The following is a 25,941-nucleotide window of genomic DNA, read 5'->3' on the forward strand; positions in this document are numbered from 1 at the left end:
CCCGTGTGCTGAGGAGATAGGCTCCGCCCCCTTCTCGGCGGCCTTTTCTCCCGCTTTTTTGGTAATTCTGGCAGGGGTTAAAATACACCCATATAGCCCTGGGGGTTATATGTGGTGTATTTATGCCAGCCAAGGTGTTTTACATTGCTGCTCAGGGCACCCCCCCCAGCGCCCTGCACCCTCAGTGACCGGAGTGTGAAGTGTGCTGAGTAACAATGGCGCACAGCTGCAGTGCTGTGCGCTACCTTGTTGAAGACTGATGTCTTCTGCCGCCGATTTTTCCGGACCTTTTCTTGCTTCTGGCTCTGTAAGGGGGACGGCGGCGCGGCTCCGGGACCGAGCTCCGAGGCTGGGCCTGTGTTCGGTCCCTCTGAAGCTAATGGTGTCCAGTAGCCTAAGAAGCCCAATCCACTCTGCACGCAGGTGAGTTCGCTTCTTCTCCCCTTAGTCCCTCGATGCAGTGAGCCTGTTGCCAGCAGGTCTCACTGAAAATAAAAAACCTAAAACTAAACTTTTCACTAAGAAGCTCAGGAGAGCCCCTAGTGTGCACCCTTCTCGTTCGGGCACAAAAATCTAACTGAGGCTTGGAGGAGGGTCATAGGGGGAGGAGCCAGTGCACACCAGGTAGTCCTAAAGCTTTTACTTTTGCGCCCAGTCTCCTGCGGAGCCGCTATTCCCCATGGTCCTTACGGAGTTCCCAGCATCCACTAGGACGTCAGAGAAATAGAATTACCGGTGAGTAAATTCTTATTTTCTCTGACGTCCTAGTGGATGCTGGGAACTCCGAAAGGACCATGGGGATTATACCAAAGCTCCCAAACGGGCGGGAGAGTGCGGATGACTCTGCAACACCGAATGAGAGAACTCCAGGTCCTCCTTAGCCAGGGTATCAAATTTGTAGAATTTTGCAAACGTGTTTGCCCCTGACCAAGTAGCAGCTCGGCAAAGTTGTAAAGCCGAGACCCCTCGGGCAGCCGCCCAAAATGAGCCCACCTTCCTTGTGGAATGGGCATTGACAGATTTTAGCTGTGGCAGGCCTGCCACAGAATGTGCAAGCTGAATTGTACTACAAATCCAACGAGCAATAGTCTGCTTAGAAGCAGGAGCACCCAGCTTGTTGGGTGCATATAAAATAAACAGCGAGTCAGATTTTCTGACTCCCGCTGTCCTGGAAACATATATTTTCAGGGCCCTGACAACGTCTAGCAACTTGGAGTCCTCCAAGTCCTTAGTAGCCGCAGGCACCACAACAGGCTGGTTCAGATGAAACGCTGACACCACCTTAGGGAGAAACTGGGGACGAGTCCTCAATTCTGCCCTATCCATATGGAAAATCAGATAAGGGCTTTTACATGATAAAGCCGCCAATTCTGATACTCGCCTGGCCGAAGCCAAGGCCAATAACATGACCACTTTCCACGTGAGATATTTCAGATCCACGGTCTTTAGTGGCTCAAACCAATGTGATTTTAAGAAAACTCAACACCACGTTGAGATCCCAAGGTGCCACAGGAGGCACAAATGGGGGCTGAATATGCAGCACTCCTTTTACAAATGTCTGAACTTCAGGTACTGAAGCTAGTTCTTTTTGAAAGAAAATCGACAGAGCCGAGATCTGTACCTTAATGGAACCTAATTTTAGGCCCATATTCACTCCTGCTTGCAGGAAATGCAGAAATCGACCTAGTTGAAATTCCTCTGTTGGGGCCCTTTCGGCCTCACACCATGCAACATATTTCCGCCATATGCGGTGATAATGATTTGCTGTAACGTCTTTCCTGGCTTAAATAAGCGTAGGAATGACTTCTTCCGGAATGCCCTTTTCCTTTAGGATCCGGCGTTCAACCGCCATGCCGTCAAACGCAGCCGCGGTAAGTCTTGGAACAGACAGGGCCCTTGCTGTAGCAGGTCTTGTCTGAGCGGCAGAGGCCACGGGTCCTCTGAGATCATCTCTTGAAGTTCCGGGTACCACGCTCGTCTTGGCCAATCCGGAACCCCGAGAATTGTGTTTACTCCTCGCCGCCTTATTATTCTCAATACCTTTGGTATGAGAGGCAGAGGAGGGAACATATAAACTGACTGATACACCCACGGTGTCACTAGAGCGTCCACAGCTATCGCCTGAGGGTCTCTTGACCTGACGCAACACCTCTCTAGTTTTTTGTTTAGGCGGGACGCCATCATGTCCACCTGTGGACAATCCCACTGATTTACAATCATTTGTGATTTTCCGCCCATCGGAGAATTCTTGTGGCTTCTGCCATTGCCATCCTGCTTCTTGTGCCGCCCTGCCGATTCACATGGGCGACTGCCGTGATGTTGTCTGACTGGATCAGCACCGGCTGGTGTAGGAGCAGGGATTTTGCTTGACTTAGGGCATTGTACATGGCCCTTAGTTCCAGAATATTTATGTGAAGGGAAGTCTCCTGACTTGACTATAGTCCTTGGAAGTTTCTTCCCCTTGTGACTGCCCCCCAGCCTCGAAGGCTGGCATCCGTGGTCACCAGGACCCAGTCCTGTATGCCGAATCTGCGGCCCTCTAGAAGATGAGCACCGTGCAGCCACCACAGAAGAGACACCCTGGTTCTTGGAGACAGGGTTATTAAACGATGCATCTGAATATGCGATTCTGGCATGGAACCTGCCGAATGGAATTGCCTCGTAAGAAGCTACCATCTTTCCCAGGACCCGCGTGCAGTGATGCACCGATACCTGTTTTGGTTTCAGGAGGTCTCTGACTAGAGAAGACAACTCCCTGGCTTTCTCCTCCGGGAGAAACACTTTTTTCTGGACTGTGTCCAGAATCATACCCAGGAACAGTATACGTGTAGTCAGAACCAGCTGTGACTTTGGGATATTCAGAATCCAGCCGTGCTGGCTCAGCACTTCCTGAGATAGTGCTACTCCCACCAACAACTGTTCCTTGGACCGTGCCTTTATTAGGAGATCGTTCAAGTACGGGATTTTTTTAATTAAAACTCCCTTTTTTTTTGAAGGAGTATCATCATTTCGGCCATTACCTTGGTAAACACCCTCGGTGCCATGTACAGTCCAAACGGCCGTGTCTGGACTTGGTAATGGCAAACCTGTACCACAAATCTGAGGTACTCCTGGCGAGGATGGTAAATGGGGACAAGCAGGTAAGCATCCTTGATGTCCCGGGATACCATGTAATCCCCCTCGTCCAGGCTTGCAATAACCGCCCTGAGCGATTCCATCTTGAACTTGAATTTTTTTATGTATGTGTTCAAGGATTTTAAATATAAAATGGGTCACACCGAACCATGCGGTTTCGGTACCCCAAACCGTGTGGAATAGTAACCCCGTCCTTGTTGAAGTAGGGGCACCTTGAGTATTACCTGCTGGGAATACCGCTTATTAATCGCCTCTAGCACAGCCTCCCTGCCTGAGGGAGTTGTCGGCAAGGCATATTTAAGGAAACGGCGGGGGGGAGACATCTCGAATTCCAGCTTGTACCCCTGAAATACTACTTGAAAGAAACAGGGATCCACGTGTGAGCGAGCCCACTACTTGCTGAAATTTTTGAGACGGCCCCCCACCGTACCTGGCTACACCTGTGGAGCCCCCGCGTCATGCTGTGGACTCACAGGAAGCGGGGGAGGACTCACAGGAAGCGGGGGAAGAATTTTGATTCTGGGAACAGGCTGACTGGTGCAGCTTTTTCCCTCTTCCCTTGTCTCTGTACAGGAAGGAAGCGCCATTTGACCCGCTTGCTTTTCTGAAGCCGAAAGGACTGTACCTGATAATACAGTGCTTTCTTAGTCTGTGAGGAAACCTGAGGTAAAAATATGTCTTCCCAGCAGTTGCTGTGGATACGAGGTCCCAGAGACCATCCCCAAATAATTCCTCACCCTTATAAGGCTCTATGCGCCTTTTAAGTCAGTATCACCTGTCCATTGACAGGTCTCTAATACCCTCCTGACAGAATGGACATTACATTCATTTTGGATGCCAGCCGGCAAAATATCCCTCTGTGCATCCCTCATATATAAGACGACGTCTTTAATATGTTCTCATATTAGCAAACTAGTATGCTTGACAGGGTCACCGACCACGCTGCAGCAGCACGATCTGCAGGTCTCAGTCTAGTACCTGAGTGTGTAAATACAGACTTCAGGATAGCCTCCTGCTTTTTATCAACAGGTACCTTCAAAGTGGCCGTTCCTAAAACAGCAGTGCCACCTTTTTTTTTTTTTTGACAACCGTGTGAGCGCCTTATCCACCCTAGGGGATATCTCCCAGCGTAACTTATCCTCCTGGCGGGAAAGGGTACGCCATCAGTAACTTTTTAGAAATTACCAGTTTCTTAACGGGGGAACCCACGCTTTTCACACACTTCATTTATTCATCCGATGGGGGAACAAAACACTGCCTGTTTTTTCTCCCCAACCTAAAACCCATTTTTAGAGGTGCTTGGGTTAATGTCAGAAATGTATAACACATTTCTTATTGCCGGGATCAAGTCACAGATGTTCCTAGTGGATTGTGTATATGTCTCAACCTTGTCGACACTGGAGTCAGACTCCTTGTCGAAATCTGTGTCTGCCATCTGAGAGAGCGGGCGTTTTTGAGCCCCTGATGGCCTTTGAGACGCCTGGGCAGGCGCGGGCTGAGAAGCCGGCTGTCCCACAGCTGTTACGTCATCCACCCTTTTATGTAAGGAGTTGACACTGTCGGTTAATACCTTTCAGCTATCCATCCACTCTGGTGTCGGCCCCACAGGGGGCGACAACACATATATCGGCCTCTGCTCCGTCACCATATAAGCCTCCTCATTCAACATGTCGACACAGCCGTACCGACACACCGCAGACACACAGGGAATGCTCTAAACGAGGACAGGACCCACAAAAGCCCTTTGGGGGGACAGAGTGAGAGTATGCCAGCACACACCAGAGCGCTATATAATGCAGGGACTAACTGAGTTATGTCCCCTATAGCTGCTGTTTCTATATAATGTATACTGCGCCTAAATTTAGTGCCCCCCCTCTCTTTTTTAACCCTTTTCTGTAGTGTAGACTGCAGGGGAGAGCTAGGGAGCTTCCTTCCAGCGGAGCTGTGAGGGAACAATGGCGCCAGTGTGCTGAGGGAGATAGCTCCGCCCCTTTTCCGCGGCCTATTCTCCCGCTTTTTTATGGAATCTGGCAGGGGTATTTACCTCATATATAGCCCCTGGGGCTATATATTGAGGTATTTGTGCCAGCCAAGGTGTTTTTATTGCTGCCTCAGGGCGCCCCCCCCCAGCGCCCTGCACCCTCAGTGACCGGAGTGTGAAGTGTGTGAGAGGAGCAATGGCGCACAGCTGCAGTGCTGTGCGCTACCTTGGTGAAGACTGATGTCTTCATGCCGCCGATTTTCCGGACCATCTTCTTGCTTCTGGCTCTGTAAGGGGGACGGCGGCGCAGCTCCGGGACCGAACATCAAGGCTGGGCCTGCGGTCGATCCCTCTGGAGCTAATGGTGTCCAGTAGCCTAAGAAGCCCAATCCGGCTGCAAGCAGGCGAGTTCGCTTTTTCTCCCCTTAGTCCCTCGCTGCAGTGAGCCTGTTGCCAGCAGGTCTCACTGAAAATAAAAAACCTAAGTCTATCTTTCTTTCTAAGAGCTCAGGAGAGCCCCTAGTGTGCATCCAACCTCGGCCGGGCACAAAATCTAACTGAGGCTTGGAGGAGGGTCATAGTGGGAGGAGCCAGTGCACACCAGGTAGTCATAAATCTTTCTAGAGTGCCCAGCCTCCTTCGGAGCCCGCTATTCCCCATGGTCCTTTCGGAGTTCCCAGCATCCACTAGGACGTCAGAGAAATATATATATATATATATATATATGTAAAAAAGAGATAGTGTAGCGCCACTTGTGAGGTTATAATCTCAGTAAAATCTATACGATTGTATTTAAAAACTTCAGTTATAAAAGCTTTTAAGCCCACGTAACCTTAAAAATGGTGTCAGCCCACCCCTAAAAATACAAAACTGGTATGGTAATGTTAAAAGGTATAAAACTGGGGGGATAGGGGTACTGGCGACGAGTGTGGCTAAAAACTATGTTTTTAAAGCTTAAAATTAGGAGCCAAAAAATGTTTTTTTTAAATTTATAAAAAAATTTAATATATATGAGAGTAAAAACAGTTTCCAAGAATGGTTAAAAGAACAAGCATAAAAAACTTTTTGTCCATAAATAAGCAATAAAAAATAAGAATTTACTTACCGATAATTCTATTTCTCGTAGTCCGTAGTGGATGCTGGGGACTCCGTAAGGACCATGGGGAATAGCGGCTCCGCAGGAGACTGGGCACATCTAAAGAAAGCTTTAGGACTATCTGGTGTGCACTGGCTCCTCCCCCTATGACCCTCCTCCAAGCCTCAGTTAGGATACTGTGCCCGGACGAGCGTACACAATAAGGAAGGATTTTGAATCCCGGGTAAGACTCATACCAGCCACACCAATCACACCGTACAACTTGTGATCTGAACCCAGTTAACAGCATGATAACAGAGGAGCCTCTGAAAAGATGGCTCACTACAGCAATAACCCGATTTTTTTGGTAACAATAACTATGTACCAGTATTGCAGACAATCCGCACTTGGGATGGGCGCCCAGCATCCACTACGGACTACGAGAAATAGAATTATCGGTAAGTAAATTCTTATTTTCTCTAACGTCCTAAGTGGATGCTGGGGACTCCGTAAGGACCATGGGGATTATACCAAAGCTCCCAAACGGGCGGGAGAGTGCGGATGACTCTGCAGCACCAATTGAGAGAACTCCAGGTCCTCCTCAGCCAGGGTATCAATTTTGTAGAATTTTACAAACGTATTTGCTCCTGACCAAGTAGCTGCTCGGCAAAGTTGTAAAGCCGAGACCCCTCGGGCAGCCGCCCAAGATGAGCCCACCTTCCTTGTGGAGTGGGCATTTACAGATTTTTGGCTGTGGCAGGCCTGCCACAGAATGTGCAAGCTGAATTGTACTACAAATCCAACGAGCAATAGTCTGCTTAGAAGCAGGAGCACCCAGCTTGTTGGGTGCATACAGGATAAACAGCGAGTCAGATTTTCTGACTCCAGCCGTCCTGGAAACATATATTTTCAGGGCCCTGACAACGTCTAGCAACTTGGAGTCCTCCAAGTCCCTAGTAGCCGCAGGCACCACAATAGGTTGGTTCAGGTGAAACGCTAAAACCACCTTAGGGAGAAACTGAGGACGAGTCCTCAATTCCGCCCTGTCCGAATGGAAAATCAGATAAGGGCTTTTACAGGATAAAGCCGCCAATTCTGACACGCGCCTGGCCCAGGCCAGGGCCAACAGCATGACCACTTTCCATGTGAGATATTTTAACTCCACAGATTTAAGTGGTTCAAAACAATGTGACTTTTGGAACCCAAAAAACTACATTGAGATCCCAAAGTGCCACTGGAGGCACAAAAGGAGGCTGTATATGCAGTACCCCTTTTACAAACGTCTGAACTTCAGGGACTGAAGCTAGTTCTTTTTGGAAGAAAATTGACAGGGCCGAAATTTGAACCTTAATGGACCCCAATTTCAGGCCCATAGACACTCCTGTTTGCAGGAAATGTAGGAATCGACCCAGTTGAATTTCCTCCGTCGGGCCTTACTGGCCTCGCACCACGCAACATATTTTCGCCAAATGCGGTGATAATGTTTTGCGGTTACATCCTTCCTGGCTTTGATCAGGATAGGGATGACTTCATCCGGAATGCCTTTTTTCCTTCAGGATCCGGCGTTCAACCGCCATGCCGTCAAACACAGCCGCGGTAAGTCTTGGAACAGACAGGGTCCTTGTTGGAGCAGGTCCCTTCTTAGAGGTAGAGGCCACGGATCCTCCGTGAGCATCTCTTGAAGTTCCGGTTACCAAGTCCTTCTTGGCCAATCCGGAGCCACGAATATAGTGCTTACTCCTCTCCATCTTATCAATCTCAGTACCTTGGGTATGAGAGGCAGAGGAGGGAACACATACACTGACTGGTACACCCACACCCACGGTGTTACCAGAGCGTCTACAGCTATTGCCTGAGGGTCCCTTGACCTGGCGCAATACCTGTCGAGTTTTTCCCAACGGTTTATAATCATGTGTGAAGTCCTCACTCTCCCGGGTGGAGGTCGTGCTGAGGAAGTCTGCTTCCCAGTTGTCCACTCCCGGAATGAATACTGCTGACAGTGCTATCACATGATTTTCCGCCCAGCGAAGAATCCTTGCAGCTTCTGCCATTGCCCTCCTGCTTCTTGTGCCACCCTGTCTGTTTACGTGGGTGACTGCCGTGATGTTGTCCGACTGGATCAACACCGGCTGACCTTGAAGCAGAGGTCTTGCTAAGCTTAGAGCATTGTAAATGGCCCTTAGCTTCAGGATATTTATGTGAAGTGATGTCTCCAGGCTTGACCATAAGCCCTGGATATTCCTTCCCTGTGTGACTGCTCCCCAGCCTCGCAGGCTGGCATCCGTGGTCACCAGGACCCAGTCCTGAATGCCGAATCTGCGGCCCTCTAGAAGATGAGCACTCTGCAACCACCACAGGAGGGACACCCTTGTCCTTGGTGACAGGGTTATCCGCTGATGCATCTGAAGATGCGACCCGGACCATTTGTCCAGCAGGTCCCACTGGAAAGTTCTTGCGTGGAATCTGCCGAATGGGATTGCTTCGTAGGAAGCCACCATTTTACCCAGAACCCTTGTGCATTGATGCACTGAGACTTGGCTCGGTTTTAGGAGGTTCCTGACTAGCTCGGATAACTCCCTGTCTTTCCCCTCCGGGAGAAACACCTTTTTCTGGACTGTGTCCAGGATCATCCCTAGGAACAGAAGACAAGTCGTCGGAACCAGCTGCGATTTTGGAATATTGAGAATCCAATCGTGCTGCCGCAACACTACCTGAGATAGTGCTACACCGACCTCCAACTGTTCCCTGGATCTTACCCTTATCAGGGAATCGTCCAAGTAAGGGATAACTAAAATTCCCTTCCTTCGAAGGAATATCATCATTTCGGCCATTACCTTGGTAAAGACCCGGGGTGCCGTGGACCATCCATACAGCAGCGTCTGAACTGATAGTGACAGTTCTGTACCATAAACCTGAGGTACCCTTGGTGAGAAGGGTAAATTTTGACATGAAGGTAAGCATCCTTGATGTCCCGAGACATCATGTAGTCCCCTTCTTCCAGGTTCGCAATCACTGCTCTGAGTGACTCAATCTTGAATTTGAACCTCTGTATGTAAGTGTTCAAAGATTTTAGATTTAGAATCGGTCTCACCGAGCCGTCCGGCTTCGGTACCACAACAGTGTGGAATAATACCCCGTTCCCTGTTGCAGGAGGGGTACCTTGATTATCACCTGCTGGGAATACAGCTTGTGAATGGCTTCCAAAACTGTCTCCCTGTCAGAAGGAGACATCGGTAAAGCCGACTTTAGGAAAACGGCGAGGGGGAGACGTCTCGAATTCTAATTTGTACCCCTGAGATATCACCTGAAGGATCCAGGGGTCTACTTGCGAGTGAGCCCACTGCGCGCTGAAATTCATTGAGACGGGCCCCCCACCGTGCCTGATTCTGCTTGTAAAGCCCCAGCGTCATACTGAGGGCTTGGCAGAGGCGGGAGAGGGTTTCTGTTCCTGGGAACTGGCTGATTTCTGCAGCCTTTTTCCTCTCCCTCTGTCACGGGGCAGAAATGAGGAACATTTTGCCCGCTTGTCCACGAAAAGACTGCGCCTGATAATACGGCGTCTTCTCATGTTGAGAGGCGACCTGGGGTACAAACGTGGATTTCCCAGCTGTTGCCGTGGCCACCAGGTCTGAAAGACCGACCCCAAATAACTCCTCCCCTTATTAAGGCAATACTTCCAAATGCCGTTTGGAATACGCATCACCTGACCACTGACGTGTCCATAACCCTCTACTGGTAGAAATGGACAACGCACTTAGACATGATGCCAGTCGGCAAATATTCCGCTGTGCATCACGCATATATAGAAATGCATCTTTTAAATGCTCTATAGGCAAAAATATACTGTCCCTATCTAGGGTATCAATATTTCCAGTCAGGGAATCCGACCACGCCAACCCAGCACTGCACATCCAGGCTGAGGCGATTGCTGGTCGCAGTATAACACCAGTATGTGTGTAAATACATTTTAGGATACCCTCCTGCTTTGTATCAGCAGGATCCTTAAGGGCGGCCATCTCAGGAGAGGGTAGAGCCCTTACAAGCGTGTGAGCGCTTTATCCACCCTAGGGGGTGTTTCCCAACGCACCCTAACCTCTGGCGGGAAAGGATATAATGCCAATAACATTTTAGAAATTATCAGTTGTTATCGGGGGAAAACCACGCATCATCACACACCTCATTTAATTTCTCAGATTCAGGAAAACTACAGGTAGTTTTTCCTCACCGAACATAATACCACTTTTTGGTGGTACTCGTATTATCAGAAATGTGTAAAACATTTTTCATTGCCTCAATCATGTAACGTGTGGCCCTACTGGAAGTCACATTTGTCTCTTCACCGTCGACACTGGAGTCAGTATCCGTGTCGGCGTCTATATCTGCCATCTGAGATAACGGGCGCTTTAGAGCCCCTGACGGCCTATGAGACGTCTGGACAGGCACAAGCTGAGTAGCCGGCTGTCTCATGTCAACCACTGTCTTTTATACAGAGCTGACACTGTCACGTAATTCCTTCCAACAGTTCATCCACTCAGGTGTCGACCCCCTAGGGGGTGACATCACTATTACAGGCAATCTGCTCCGTCTCCACATCATTTTTCTCCTCATACATGTCGACACAAACGTACCGACATACAGCACACACACAGGGAATGCTCTGATAGAGGACAGGACCCCACTAGCCCTTTGGGGAGACAGAGGGAGAGTTTGCCAGCACACACCAAAGCGCTATATATATACAGGGATAACCTTATATAAGTGTTTTTCCCCTTATAGCTGCTGTATTGTTAATACTGCGCCTAATTAGTGCCCCCCTCTCTTTTTTAACCCTTTCTGTAGTGTAGTGACTGCAGGGGAGAGCCAGGGGAGCTTCCCTCCAACGGAGCTGTGAGGGAAAATGGCGCCAGTGTGCTGAGGAGATAGGCTCCGCCCCTTATTCGCGGACTTTTCTCCTGCTTTTTTATGGATTCTGGCAGGGGTTAAAATTCATCCATATAGCCCTGGGGGCTATATGTGATGTATTTTCGCCAGCCAAGGTGTTTTTATTGCTGCTCAGGGCGCCCCCCCCTAGCGCCCTGCACCCTCAGTGACCGAAGTGTGAAGTGTGCTGAGGAGCAATGGCGCACAGCTGCAGTGCTGTGCGCTACCTTGGTGAAGACAGGATGTCTTCTGCCGCCGATTTTCCGGACCTCTTCTGTCTTCTGGCTCTGTAAGGGGGCCGGCGGCGCGGCTCTGGGACCCATCCATGGCTGGGCCTGTGATCGTCTCTCTGGAGCTAATGTCCAGTAGCCTAAGAAGCCCAATCCACTCTGCACGCAGGTGAGTTCGCTTCTTCTCCCCTTAGTCCCTCGATGCAGTGAGCCTGTTGCCAGCAGGTCTCACTGAAAATAAAAAACCTAAACTAAAACTTTCACTAAGAAGCTCAGGAGAGCCCCTAGTGTGCACCCTTCTCGTTCGGGCACAAAGATCTAACTGAGGCTTGGAGGAGGGTCATAGGGGGAGGAGCCAGTGCACACCAGATAGTCCTAAAGCTTTCTTTAGATGTGCCCAGTCTCCTGCGGAGCCGCTATTCCCCATGGTCCTTACGGAGTCCCCAGCATCCACTTAGGACGTTAGAGAAATACACTTAAACGGATAGGAATTCAAAAAACTTAGCTTGTAATATATGTATGTATGTATATATATATATATATTATATATATATATATATATATATATATATATATATATACACACACACATATACATATACATATATATATATATACATATACATATACATATACACACACACACACACACACAAAGAATGGGTATGGACCGGCACTCCGTTTTCAATGTTCAAAAGTGCGCCGATGCAGCAGTGGATAAACAAGCAGGAAAGAAAGAGCGGCACTCAGCGGCTTAATCAAAAATGAAAAAGTGTATTCACATCACCAACAAAACCAACGTTTCGGGACACGCAGGTCCCTTTGTCAAGGTGTACAGCACTGCTGCTGCGTGTCCCGAAACGTTGGTTTTGTTGGTGATGTGAATACACTTTTTCATTTTTGATTAAGACGCTGAGTACCGCTCTTTCTTTCCTGCATATTACTCAGGCAGACTTGTAGGTGGAGAAAGATGGTTAGTTTATTCCGACATGTTTCGGGGATACCCCAGTCCTCAGGGCCTAACTGAGTTGAGTTAGGCCCTGAGGACGGGGGTATCCCCGAAACATGGCGGAATAAACTAACCATCTTTCTCCACCTACAAGTCTGCCTGAGTGCCGCCTGTTTCCACTATCCATATTGGGAAAGTATTTACCTTCTCGAGGAGGGCACCGCAGCCAGTTACATTAAATGAAGGGAGTGCCGGGACTTTTTGCTTGGATATAGATATATATACATACATACATACATATATACATACATACATACACACACAAAGTACTGTGCAAACGTTTTAGGGAGATATTCAATTAGTGCCGAATTCTCCGACAGTCGTAAAATCTACACTTTTCGCCCGTTTTCAGGTCAAATTTACATTCAACCAAAGTAACGATTTTTTGACTGTCGAAAAATCCGGCATTGTAGGTAAACACACGAATTAGTGAATTACTTGCCGATCCACATGTTTTTGTCGAAAATGAGGCCGTTTGACTATTTTCTGTGGATGCAGATTCGACTTGTTAACAAGTCGAATCCGCAATGTCGGAAAAAGTGGCCAAAAATGGAGGGATTGAATAGCTAGGTCAAAAGTTTGGAGTCACCCAGACAAGTTTGTGTTTTCCATGGAAACGCACTTTTATCAAATGAGTTGCAAAATGAATAGAACGTATAGTCAAGACATTGCCAAGGTAGGAAATATTGATTTTTATTTGAAATAATAATTTTGTCCTTCAAACTTCGCTTTCGTCAAAGAATGCTCCTTTTGCAGCAATTACAGCATTGCAGACTTTTGGCATTCTAGCTGTTAATTTGTTGAGGTAATCTAAAAAAAATTCACCCCCCGCTTCCTGAAGCACCTCCCACAAGTTGGATTGGCTTGATGGGCACTTCTTTCGTACCATACGGTCAAGCTGCTCCCACAACAGCTCAATGTGGTTGAGACCTGGTGACTGCGCTGGCCACTCCATTACAGACAGAATACCAGCTGCCTGCTTCTTCCCTAAATAGTTCTTGCATAATTTGGAGGTGTGCTTTGGGTCATTGTCCTGTTGTAAGAGGAAATTGGCTCCAATCAAGCGCTGTCCACAGGGTATGGCATGGCGTTGCGAAATGGAGTGATAACCTTCCTTATTCAAAATCCCTTTTACAAATCTCCCACTTTACCAGCACCAAAGCAGCCCCAGACCATCACATTACCTCCATCATGCTTGACAGATGGCGTCAGGCACTGTTACCACCTTTTCACTTGTTCTGCGTCTCACAAATGTTCTTCTGTGTGATCCAAACACCTCAAACTTTGATTAGTCTGTCCATAACACTTTTTTCCAATTTTCCTCTGTCCAATGTCTGTGTTCTTTTGCCCATATTAATATTTTCCTTTTATTGGCCAGTCTCAGATATGGCTTTTTCTTTGCCACTCTGCCTAGAAGGCCAGCATCCCGGAGTCGCCTCTTCACTGTAGACATTGACACTGGCGTTTTGCGGGTACCATTTAATAAAGCTGCCAGTTGAGGACCTGTGAGGCGTCTATTTCTCAAACTACAGACTCTAATGTACTTGTCTTCTTGCTCAGTTGTGCACCGGGGCCTCCCACTTCTCTTTCTACTCTGGTTAGAGCCTGTTTGTGCTGTTCTCTGAAGGGAGTAGTACACACCGTTGTAGGAAATGTTCAGTTTCTTAGCAATTTCTCACATGGAATAGCCTTTATTTCTAAGAACAAGAATAGACTGTCAAGTTTCACATGAAAGTTCTCTTTTTCTTGCCATTTTGAGAGTATAATCGAACCCACAAATGTGATGCTCCAGATATTCAACTAGCTCAAAGGAAAGCCAGTTTTATAGCTTCTCTAACGAGTAAACCCATATTCAGCTGTGCTAACATAATTGCACAAGGGTTTTCTAATCATCTATTAGTCTTCTACCGCGATTAGCAAACACAATGTACCATTAGAACACTGGAGTGATGGTTGCTGGAAATGGGCCTCTATACACCTATGTAGATATTCCATTAAAAACCAGACGTTTGCAGCTAGTATAGTCATTTACCACATTAACAATGTATAGCGTGTATTTCTGATTCATTTAATGTTATATTTACTGAAAAACCCCCAGTGCTTTTCATTTAAAAAAAAAAAGGAAACTTCTAAGTGACCCCAAACTTTTGAACGGTAGTGTAATTGAATACCGCCCTAAGGCAGTTGTGGAAAAAATGCTGCAAAATTTGAATGCTTTCAAAAATAGAAGTGTTAATATTTTTAGCAATTAACAAAATGCAAAGTGAATGAACAGAAGAGAAATCGAATCAATACTTGGTGTGACCACCCTTTGCCTTCAAAACCGCACCTCTCCCCGATACAGCCACTGAGGGAACAGATACCGGCTACAGTGGATCTGCCTGGGGGCTGTCCCGGGGCTCAGGGTCTCTGGGTATATGATGAAGCGATCGTGTAACTAGATAATACCAGGTATCAGTGCCGGCTGTAACAGAACGGACCACTTACATCAGGAAGATCATGTAGATCGCCATGAGGGTCCACAGCCTACGTCACCTCCTTATAGTGAGTGTCCGGCACAGCTCTGCGCCCTCACAGAGAGCTGGCATCACTTCTACACTACACCAAGCAGATTATCACCAGTACAGGAGAAAGTGTCATGGTTCCTTACAGTCCCAGCACCCACACCTTCACACGGGCCCTTATGTCTCACCTATAGGCCCATCAGCCCTCCTAATAAGGCATTACTCTACCCCCCTGACCTCCCACCTACTCTCTGTCCCAGATCACCCCACATATTACGCCCCTCTCTATATACTGTAAGTACTGACAGGCAGGGCCCTCCTACCCAGACAGCAGAGACCTCTGTACATATCTCCTGTATGACAGCACTGTCTGTATGTCTGTATCTCTCACCTGATCTGATCTCAGCAGGAACGTCCTCTTCTTTACATTGCTGGTAACACATCCCGTCTCCTGGCACAGCCTGTCATACAAGAACATGTGTCACATACGTGTCCCACCCACACGTTACACGGGACATCACTATAGGACTCATACACAGGGCGGGGACATGGGAATAACACAATATCCTGCAACGTGAGACATGTGAGGAGCTGGGAGAGGTCAGAGCAGGTTCCTCTACCTGATAATCCTGGCTGATCATCCTGTTCTCTTCTCCCATACACCCCGGAGTATAGAGAGGGGTGTCACATGGGTCTGCGGGGTGTGTAGGGTTACACCCACCTGTGGGGAATAGACACAGATGTATAAATGATAACGCAGAAGAAGACCTCAGCTGATACACACACATTATAGTGACGGATATGGCGGAGTAACATAGAACCAAAGTCCTGCAAATAAAACCTTATCCCGATCACTGCTAATGGTCCATTCTCCTGCAGCGCCGCAGTCAGCAGCGACGGGGAAATGTAGATTGTTATACTTACTGTGATGAGACCAGGGGAGGGGGTATTGTACTACTACCCCTAACGCTACTTCCACAGGACTACATTACACTGAGACTATGGTATGGGAATATTTGTGATGTCTCATGTGTTACCCGGGGATTGCACTACTGATCTCTTAGAGGGCACCACTGGGCTCTGACCTTCTTACATGCCGCCCGGTGGTCTGCCCTCTTTCACCCCCTGATTACCAGGATTTCCCAGGCAGGAAGTAACAGGAGACGTCCCTGCATGTGACACAGCGTGTCAGGGGGTAATGCTGGGAGTGACTGGGCCCTATCTGAGATCTGGAGGAAGGATAACTCCACCAGCACCTAATGTTCTCCCCTAGGACTGTGCTAGACTCTGTGGCAGGGGATCAGCAGATGGTAACTGCACAGAACCTTCCTCCCTCCCATCTCCAGTAAGCAGAGACCACCACCCCTTGGACAGCACTGATAGGCAGGACTACTCCTGTGGGTATTGGAGACTTTGCAGCAGCACAAGTTCAGGTAACTGGTATTTAGATCCGGTCTGGGATAGGATACTGATCTCTACCAGCACCTGGGATATACATGGGAGACATTCTGCTGGAAAAGCTGGATCACATCTGAGGACATGTACAAGGCATCGCTCCCCTCCATAGTAGCTCGCTGGCTCTGTGGTATTGGGTGTTGGAGTAGGGACTGAGAGCCAGAGCCCTACATACTGGTGGAGAGCTTGGCTGAGTGGTTGGGACCCCAAAATAGAGACCGGAACAGGAATCAGTGCAAGGAGGGCAGCAGTGCCCCTTACTACAGGATTACCCTCATACCATCTGGTCTCTCTCTGCCACATGGTGCGATACAGGACTGCGCTGCCTCTGGTCAGGTGCAGACTTTATGGGGGATATGATACTGGTTATACCCTGGCATGTTATCTCATGTGCTACAGTGTGCAGGGGTTTTATAGACTATTGTACTGCACTGGTTGTGTGTATTATACATGCAGTAAAGGTGCCATTGTACCCCCTCTCCTCGTTACCTGTGTGATTGCTGAACCTAAGGATCCGGGCACACTTAGCAAACTACGGATCCTTCACCCGGTATCCTCACAGCCCTCACTGACCTGTGCCACAAGGGAGATGTGAGTGATTGTGTACATCCCTGCAGTGTGCTACTTGTGTCCATTACACACCGGAGATCACACACAAGATACGTCACCAAACTGAGCTACACCTGAATCAGTCAGTGTGCGTATAATATGTTACGTGTACATGTATGTAATGTCTTCTGGCTTGTGTACTGGGGAATTGGCTAAGTTGTGATTTAGCAGTAACATTATTATTATTAACAAACCTTTTTTAAAATAATAAATATGCAAACTTCAGAGACGCCCCGGAGACCTGCAGCGCTGGGAATGATCTCATGTATAGAGGGCACCCCCAGCAGTCAGTGCGGCTGGTTATACAGAAGGTGTCTAGTTGGGGTCACCAGGTTCCTAAACCTCTGTGTGCGGCGCGGTGACATCAGAATGAAGAGACGTGTCACTGCATGGTAAAGATGGCGGCTGTGATGTACAACTGTCTCAGTATCTTGTCATGTGTTCCATGTTATAGCGCTGAGATAAGCTGCTCTTCCCTCCCATGTATGTAACATCACATATAAGCCATATCTCCAGTAATATAAAAAAGGATTTTAATTACCGACCGGTAAACCCTTTTCTCGTAGTACGTAGGGGGATACTGGGAATCCATTTAGTACCATGGGGTATAGACGGGTCCACTTGGAGCCATGAGCACTATAGAAGTTTGATAATGTGTGCTGGCTCCTCCCTCTATGCCCCTCCTACCAGACTCAGTCTAGGAAACTGTGCCCGAGGAGACGGACATACTTTGAGAGAAGGAAATAGATAAGGAAAGTGGTGAGATTTCGAACCAGCACAACTAGAACAAGAGGAAAGCCACGCTAACCAAACCTGAAAACAGGGACAGCAACAGCTGAACCAAACAACAGTAGTCAAACAAGTAACCGTGCCGGAATAACGAAGTAACCGTGCGGGCGCCCAGAATCCCCTACAGACTACGAGAAAAGGATTTACCGGTAGGTAAATAAAATCCTAATTTATATTACTGGAGATTTTCTCTTATGTACTAGGGGATACTGGGAATCCATTTAGTACCATGGGGAAGTACCAAAGCTCCCAAACCGGGTGGGAGAGTGCTGAGGTTCCTGCAGAACTGACTGACCAAACTGAAGATCCTCAGAGGCCAAGGTATCGAACTTTTAAAACTTGGCAAACGTGTTCTAACACGACCAAGTAGCTGCTCGGCAGAGCTGTAAAGCCGAGACACCCCGGGCAGCCGCCCAGGAAGAACCTACCGACCTAGTAGAGTGGGCTTGAACAGATTTCGGAATCGGCAATCCTGCCGTGGAATAAGCATGCTGAATAGCGAGCCTGATCCAGCGTGCAATAGACTGCTTCGAAGCAGGACACCTAATTTTATTGGGATCATAAAGAACGAACAGCGAGTCCGATTTCCTATGATGAGCTGTCCTCTTCACATAGACCTTCAAAGCCTTAATGACATCCAAAGACTTTGAAGTAGCAGAGGCGTCTATAACAGCCGGAACCACAATAGGTTGGTTGATGTGAAACGAGACACCACCTTAGGAAGAAATTGCTGACGAGTCCTGAGTTCAGCTCTGTCCTCATGGGAAATTAAGTAGGGGCTCATGTGAAACGACCCCAGCTCCAACACACGTCTTGCTGAAGCCAAGGCCAACAGTGTTACGGTCTTCCACGTAAGGTACTTTATGTCTACCTCCTGCAACAGTTCAAACCAGTCCGATTGAAGGAACTGCAGTACCAAATTGAGATGCCAAGGTGCCGTAGGAGGCATAAAGGGAGGTTGTAAGTGCAGAACACCTTTCAAGAACGTTTGAACCTCAGGGAGAGAAGCCAATTGTTTCTGAAAGAAAAAAGACAAGGCCGAATTCTGAACTTTAATGGAGCCTAGGCATAGGCCCACGTCCACTCTCGACTGCAGAAAAAGCAGATGTCGTCCCAGATGAAATTCCACTGCAGAATATTGTCTGCTCTCACACCAAGAGACATATTTCTTACAGATACAATGGTAATGTTTAGACGTTACCCCCGTTCTGGCTTGGATCAGTCAGGAATCCCTCTCCTGGCTAAAATCAGCCATTCAACTTCCATGCCTTTCAACGTAGCCGTGGTAAGTCTTGATAGATGAACGGGCCCTGCTGCAGAAGATCCTCTAGAAGAGGCGAAGGCCACAGATTTTCGATCAGCATCTCGTGAAGATCCGCATACCAGACTTTTCGCGGCCTGTCCTGAGCAATGAGGATTACTTGAACCTTTTCCCTTTTTATTCTTTTTAGAATTCTTGGGATCAGAGGAATGGGAGGAAACAAGTACACCAGCTGGTAAACCCACGGAGTTGTCAGGGCGTCTACCGCTACTGCCTGTGGGTCCCTCGACCTGGAACAATACGCTTGAGCTTCTTGTTGAGTCGAGAGGCCATCATGTCGAATTGTGTATATCCCCACCGACGTTTTAACCACCGGAACACCTCCGGGTGGAGGCCCCATTCCACCGGCTGCAGATCGTGTCTGCTGAGGAAGTCTGCTTCCCAGTTGTCTACTCCCGGAATGAAGATCGCCGACAACGCCATGGCATGTTTTTCCGCACAGAGAATTCTCGACACCTCTGACATTGCGGCTCTGCTTTTGATTCCGCCCAACCGGTTTATGTACATTACCACCGTCACATTATCCGACTAGACCTGAATGGCCTGATTCTGAAGAGATGAGGCCTGCAGAAGGGCATTGTAAATAGTCCTGAGTTCCAGGATGTTTATTGGAAGGATGACTTCCTGACTTGACCATCTTCCCTGAAACTGCACCCCCTGGGTGACTGCTCCCCAACCTCTTAGGCAGGGCCGGTTTCGGGGCTTCTTGCGCCCCGGGCGGCATTAGGGTGTGTGGCTTCATACAGGGGGCATGGTCAGTTACGCCCCCTGTACTGTAGTAGGATGTGCGGTGCGCGATGATGTCATCGCGCACCACACAGCAAAGGTCCTCTCCACGAAGGAAAACTAGACGCTAAGCGTCTAGTTCCCTTCGTGGAGAGGACCTTTGCTGTGCGGTGCGCGATGACGTCAACGAGCACCGCACAACATTACAGTTAAGGTCCTCTCCAGGAAGGGAAACTAGACGCGTAGAGTCTAGTTTCCCTTCACAGAGGGCATTCCACGAAGGGAAACTAGACGCCTTCACAGCGGACAGCGGCAGCGGGGGGCACCACAGCAGCAGCGGATCTTGCCATGGTGCGGCGCCCTCCGGAAGGCGGCGCCCCGGGCAAAAGTCCTGCTTGCCCGTGGCAAGATCCGCTACTGCTCTTAGGCTCGAGTCTGTGGTTAGCAGAATCCAATTCTAAATCCCAAACCTCTGACCCTCGACTAGGTGAGAAGTCTGTAGCCACCACAGGAGGGATATCCTGGCTTTTGGTGACAGACGAATCCACTGTGAAGATGTGATCCGGACCATTTGTCCAACAGATCCAGCTGGAAGGGCCTCGCATTAAACCTTCCGTACTGAATCGCTTTGTAAGAATCCACCATTTTCCCCAGAAGGTGTATGCAGAGATGCACTGAGACTCGGGTCGGCTTCAAGACAGCCTAAACCATCAACTGGATTACTATTGCCTTTTCCAAGGGAAGGAACACTTTCTGAGACTCTGTGTCCAGTATCATTCCCCGGAAATGAAGCTTCTGCATTGATTCTAGGTGAGATTTTGGCAGATTCAGAATCCACCAATGATTCAGGAGTAGTCTGGTTGAGAGGGCAATGTTCTTCAACAGCTGTACCCTGGACGGTGCCTTTATCAGAAGATCGTCCAAGGATGGAACTATGCAACTCCCTGTCTGCGGAGCAACATCATCATCTCTGCCATCACTTTGGTGAACACCCTCGGTGCCGTGGAAAGACCAAATGGCAGGGCCTGAAACTGGTAGTGACAGTCTTGCAGTGCAAACCGTAGAGAAGCCTGATGAGGCGGCCAAATCAAAATGTGAAGGTACGCATCCTTGACATCCAGAGACACTAGGAATTACCCCTCCTCCAGACCTGAGATTACCGCTCTTAACGACTCCATCTTGAATTTGAACACTCATAAGAACGGGTTCAAAGACTTGAGGTTCAGAATCGGTCTTACCGAACCGTCCGGTTTCGGTCCTACAAACAAGCTGGAATAGTAACCCTTGCTTTGTAGATGAGGTGGAACTGGAACAATGACCTGGGTCTGTAACAGTTTATGAATGGCGTTGTGTAAGTTTACTCTCGCCTCTTGTGAAACTGGTAAGCCTGATTTGAAGAATCTGTGAGGTGGAAGCTCCTGGAACCCTAGTCTGTAACCCTGGGATATAAGGTCTATGACCCAGGAATCCTGGCAAGATGCTGTCCAGATGTGACTGAAGAATTTTAGCCGGGCTCCCACCCTCCTGCCTTCCAGGCATCGCGGGCCACCGTCATGCGGAAGGTTTTGAGGAAACAGAGATTGAGCCCTGTTCCTGTGAACCAGCAGTCGCTAGTTTGCGTGGTTTACCTCTAGCACCTCTGGTGGCGGTAGAAGAACCTCTGTCCTTGCCCCTAAACTTGGCATTCCGAAAGGACTGTAGATTAGGTCCTGAGTAGGCCTTCCTAGCTGGCGGAGCTGCAGAAGGTAGGTATGTGGACTTACCCGCAGTAGCTTGGGAGATCCATTTGTTGAGTTCATCTCCAAATAAGGCCTCTCCTGTGACAGGTAGGCCTTCCACTCCTTTCCTGGAGTCCGCATCAGCCGTCCACTCACGTAGCCATAATTCTCTGTGTGCCGACACTGCCATAGCTGTAGTGCGTGCATTAAGCAAACCTATTTGTTTTATGGCTTCCACTATAAAGTTTGCAGAGTCTTGTATATGTTGCAGGAGCAAAACAATCTCCTCTTGAGGTAAGGTTTCTAACCCATCAATTAAATTACCTGACCATTTAGCAATGGCTCTTGTAATCCACCCACATGCTATAGGTGGTCTCTGGGCCACCCCAGCAGCAGTATACAAAGATTTGAGTGTAGTCTCAATCTTGCGATCAGCAGCATCTATTAGGGAGGCTGCACCAGGGACAGGTAATACAATTATACGCGAGAGCCTGGAGACTGACACATCCACTATCTGTGGATTTTCCCATTTTATCCTATCCTCAGGAGGAAAAGGAAAAGATGATAACAACCTCCTAGGGATTTGACATTTCTTATCTGGATTAACCCACGGTTCATCAAACACAGGAAAAGTGGCAGAGGATTTTTTCTTAATATTAAAGTAAGATTCCTCACTCTCCTCTGTTACCTTATCAGGGATACTTAGAATTTCTCTGATAGCATCTATGAGAGCCTCTACACCAGGCATGTCCAACCTGCGGCCCTCCAGCTGTTGAGAAACTACACATCCCAGCATGCCCTGACACAGCTTTAGCATTCTCGGACAGCAAAACAGTGTCAGGGCATGCTGGGATATGTAGTTTCACAACAGCTGGAGGGCCGCAGGTTGGACATGCCTGCTCTACACCCTGCGACAGAGTACCCTCCCCTACCTCTGTATCCACCTCACCTTCCTACATTTCTGACCCTTCATTATCAGTCAGAATGCAGGATATGGGCGAAAGTACGTTTTTGCGTACAAATGGTAGAGGAATGGTACCGAGTCCTTTTTCATAAACTCATCCATAGACTGCCCTAAGTATTGCGTCTCTTTCTCATTACGATATAATTTTGTAGAAATGGTCAAATCATTCCCCTAATGGAGTCCGGCCAAGCTGGTTCTGCCCCACTAGCCTGGGAAGGGATACTACACTGAGTACACACTAGTGAACCCCCTGGAGAAGAGGAACACTGTGCCTTACATGAAACTCACTCTTTGCCTGACATAGGGGACAATTCAGAGTTGATCGCAGCAGCAAATTTGTTAACAGTTGGGCAAAACCATGTGCACTGCAGGGGGGCAGTTATAACATTTGCAGAGAGAGATTTGGGTGGGTTATAATGTTTCTGTGCAGGGTAAATACTGGCTGCTTTATTTTTACCCTGCAATTTAGATTTCAGTGTATCTGCGCCCCTGCAGTGCACATGGTTTTGCCCAACTGCTAACAAATTTTGTGCTGCGATCAACTCTGAATTACCCCCTTAGTGGACTAGTAAACCGCAACCCCCCCCTTCCCCCCCACTATAACCCCCTTGTACCACTGGGGTAAACTGGAGGCTTTTCGGAGGAGCTGCGCGTCCCTGTCAGTCAGCGTCTGTGTCAGCTGCAGTAGGGAAAATGGCGCTTGTGAGCTGCTGGATCCGCTCATAATGAAGCCCCGCCCCTTCACTGGTGCGCAGTCTTCCCACTCTTCTTTATACTGGCTTATGTGTCTGTGTGCATAAAATGGAGACATTCCCCTTTTATGGCTGTAGTGCCAGTCTGGGTACTGTGTACACTACAGTGTACTTAGTCAGGAGACTCAGACTGCCCCGTGTAGAAGCTGTGCGTCTCCGTACCCTCATGCCGCCCATAATGGCCGGCGACCCGCTAACCGGGACGCTGGCTTATTACTCACCACACTTAATTCTTCTGGCTTTGTTACGGGTGGCGGTGTGCCGCGGGAATGTACGCTCACCATGGTGGTGCTTGCGAATAGTTCCCTCAGAAGTTAGGTTCCTGTCAGCGGGGAACGTGGCCATTAACCCTTGGGGGCAGGGGGGGGGGGGGAGGGGGACGGGACGGCCCAACCCCACCAAGTCCCACGAAGCAGGCAGGCTGATGCCATCCAGTCCTGCCTGAAAATATGAAAATAACAAACTTTAAAAATAAATGCAGAAAACTCTTCAGGAGCTTCCAGAGACGTGACCGGCTCCTCCGGGCACATTTTCTAAACCGAGTCTGGTAGGATGGGCATAGAGGGAGGAGCCTGCACACATTATCAAACTTCGATAGTGCCCATGGCTCCAAGTGGACCCGTCTATACCCCATGGTACTAAATGGATTCCCAGTATCCCCTAGGACGTAAGAGAAACATTTCTCCCCATACAGCAATATTATAGCCCCAGAGCGTCTGCGTCTCTCTCACCTGGTCTGATCTCAGCAGGAACGGCCTCTTCCTTACACTGCCGGTGATATATCACGTGTCCCGGCTCATCCTGTCATACAAGAACATGTGTCACATACGTGTCCCACCCACACACAGGGCAGGGAAATGAGAATAAGGAGATTTATGGTAGACTTACATTTGTTAACTCCTTTTCTGCGAAGTACATAGGGTCCACAGGGAAACATCAGGGTATAGTGGTGGATGATGCATACGGGCACCAACAGTCAAAGCTTTAGGTATCAAAGGCATAGAACCTAAGAAACATGTTCACTGAAGACCATGTAGCTGCCTTGCACAATTGTTCAGCGGACGCCCCACGGCAAGCTGCCCAAGAAGGTCCTACAGAGAGTAGAATGGGCAGAAATCGAGGCTGGAGTTGGAAGGCCAGCCCAAGCGTACGCATGTGCAATCACCATTCTAATCCATCTGGCCAGTGTCTGCTTATTAGCAGGCCAGTCTCGTTTGTGAAAACCAAAAAGAACAAACAGGGCATCAGAATGTCTAATGGAGATAGTATGGTTCACATAGATACGGAAAGCCCAATCCACATCCAAAGAACGGCCCTTAACTGACAAATCTGGAGAGATGATGGTTGGAACCATGATCTCTTGGTTAAGATGAAAGGAAGAAACCACTAGGAAGGTAAACAGGCTTAGTTCGGAGAACTTCTGTCACGGTGGAAAATCAAAAAGGGGGGACGACAGGATAAAGCACCTACACATGGAGCCGCACTCATCTAGTGCAGCTCCATCGCAAATGCGCACTCCCGGCGGGACTAGGCGATCCCCGCTACGGGAGTGTACAGAGATGCTCCCATTGTAGTGAAACGAAACGGACACGCGCGAGGCCCAGACGCTGTGGCTCCATCTATGAGTCCAAAACCCTCCTTGCAGAGGCAATAGCCAGTAAGAAGAGAACCTTGGCTGTCAGCCATTTGAGGTCCACAGATTCAGGAGGTTTGAATGGAGCTTGTTGGCGAGGCTCCAACACAACAGACAGATCCCATGGCGCCACCGGAGGACCAGGGAGGCTGAATGCGAATAACGGCCTAAAGGAACGTGTGTTCATCAGGTATGGAGGCAATCTTGCACGGGAACCATACAGACAAGGCAGAAACGTGTACCTTGAGAGAAGCAAGATGAAGACCTAAGTCCAAACCTCTTTGGAGAACAAGCTTGTTGTTATCAGCAGAATGTGGTAGTCATCATGGGTGCTAAAACAGGCACCTGGCTCCTGCTCCCTCCATACCCGACGACTAAATAAGCACTGAGCTATTTTTACAGAAGGTAACAGCCACAGGAGGTTGAGCACAGTACAAGTATTTGGGATACCTGCCCCACGCTCTCTCCACGTCCAGTGACAGACAATACATCCTTACCTGCACGGAGGTTTGCAATGGACAGAGGTGGAGCATAACGCTGCTGCTACCTCATTCATAGTGCAGCATCCTCCCTCTGCCACTCCGGTACCACCATATACTTGTGACAACGGAGGTGAGCATATTGCAGTAACATCAAATCTTATCATACACACTTTCCTGGGACAGCTAAAGCTTTGACTGTTGGTGCCTGAATGCTTCATACACCCCAGTGTTTCCCTGTGGAAACCCCATGTACCCTGATGCAGAAAACATAATATTCTGCAATGTGAGGAGCGGATGTGCGAGGAGGAGAGGTCAGAGCAGGTTCCTCTACCTGATATTCCTGTGTCACAGTCCTGTTCTCTTCCTCTATACAGCCCGGAGAGTACAGAGGGGTATCACAGGGGTCTGCCGGATTTCTAGAGCTGCACCCACCTGCGGGGAATGGATACAGAACATTACATTACAGTAAGTATAGTGATTCTATGTAGAGTCAGTGGGGAGGTGAGGACTTCCCTACTGAGTAATGAGGAGACCACTGCCTGCCACCGAGTACAAGGTTACATGTAGGTCACACAATGACTCAGCCTGGACTTGTTACAGGAACAGTGGCCACAATTACCACATAGTAACTTGTGTAA

The 25,941-nt window shown here is 48.6% G+C and overlaps 1 protein-coding gene across 13 annotated transcripts in view; it reads right to left on the minus strand.

The window, feature by feature from the left end:
• Window positions 1-25,941, minus strand: part of LOC134995568 (oocyte zinc finger protein XlCOF7.1-like) — a 105,833-nt gene that overhangs the window by 70,596 nt on the left and 9,296 nt on the right. For 11 of the 13 annotated variants that reach the window (XM_063951113.1, XM_063951120.1, XM_063951111.1 and 8 more), the window contains exons 7-10: window positions 25,635-25,735; window positions 23,920-23,989; window positions 15,475-15,575; window positions 15,246-15,315 (exon numbers count right to left, since the gene is read on the minus strand). In XM_063951113.1, the coding sequence (XP_063807183.1) occupies window positions 15,246-15,315; window positions 15,475-15,575; window positions 23,920-23,989; window positions 25,635-25,735 (342 nt within the window). Of the gene's footprint in view, window positions 1-13,991; window positions 14,048-15,245; window positions 15,316-15,474; window positions 15,576-23,919; window positions 23,990-25,634; window positions 25,736-25,941 lie in introns of those variants that run through there. The other 2 variants (XM_063951123.1, XM_063951116.1) reach the window with 2 other exon arrangements.

The sequence above is a fragment of the Pseudophryne corroboree genome, chromosome 2, assembly GCF_028390025.1.
Source record: "Pseudophryne corroboree isolate aPseCor3 chromosome 2, aPseCor3.hap2, whole genome shotgun sequence".
NCBI lineage: Eukaryota > Metazoa > Chordata > Amphibia > Anura > Myobatrachidae > Pseudophryne > Pseudophryne corroboree.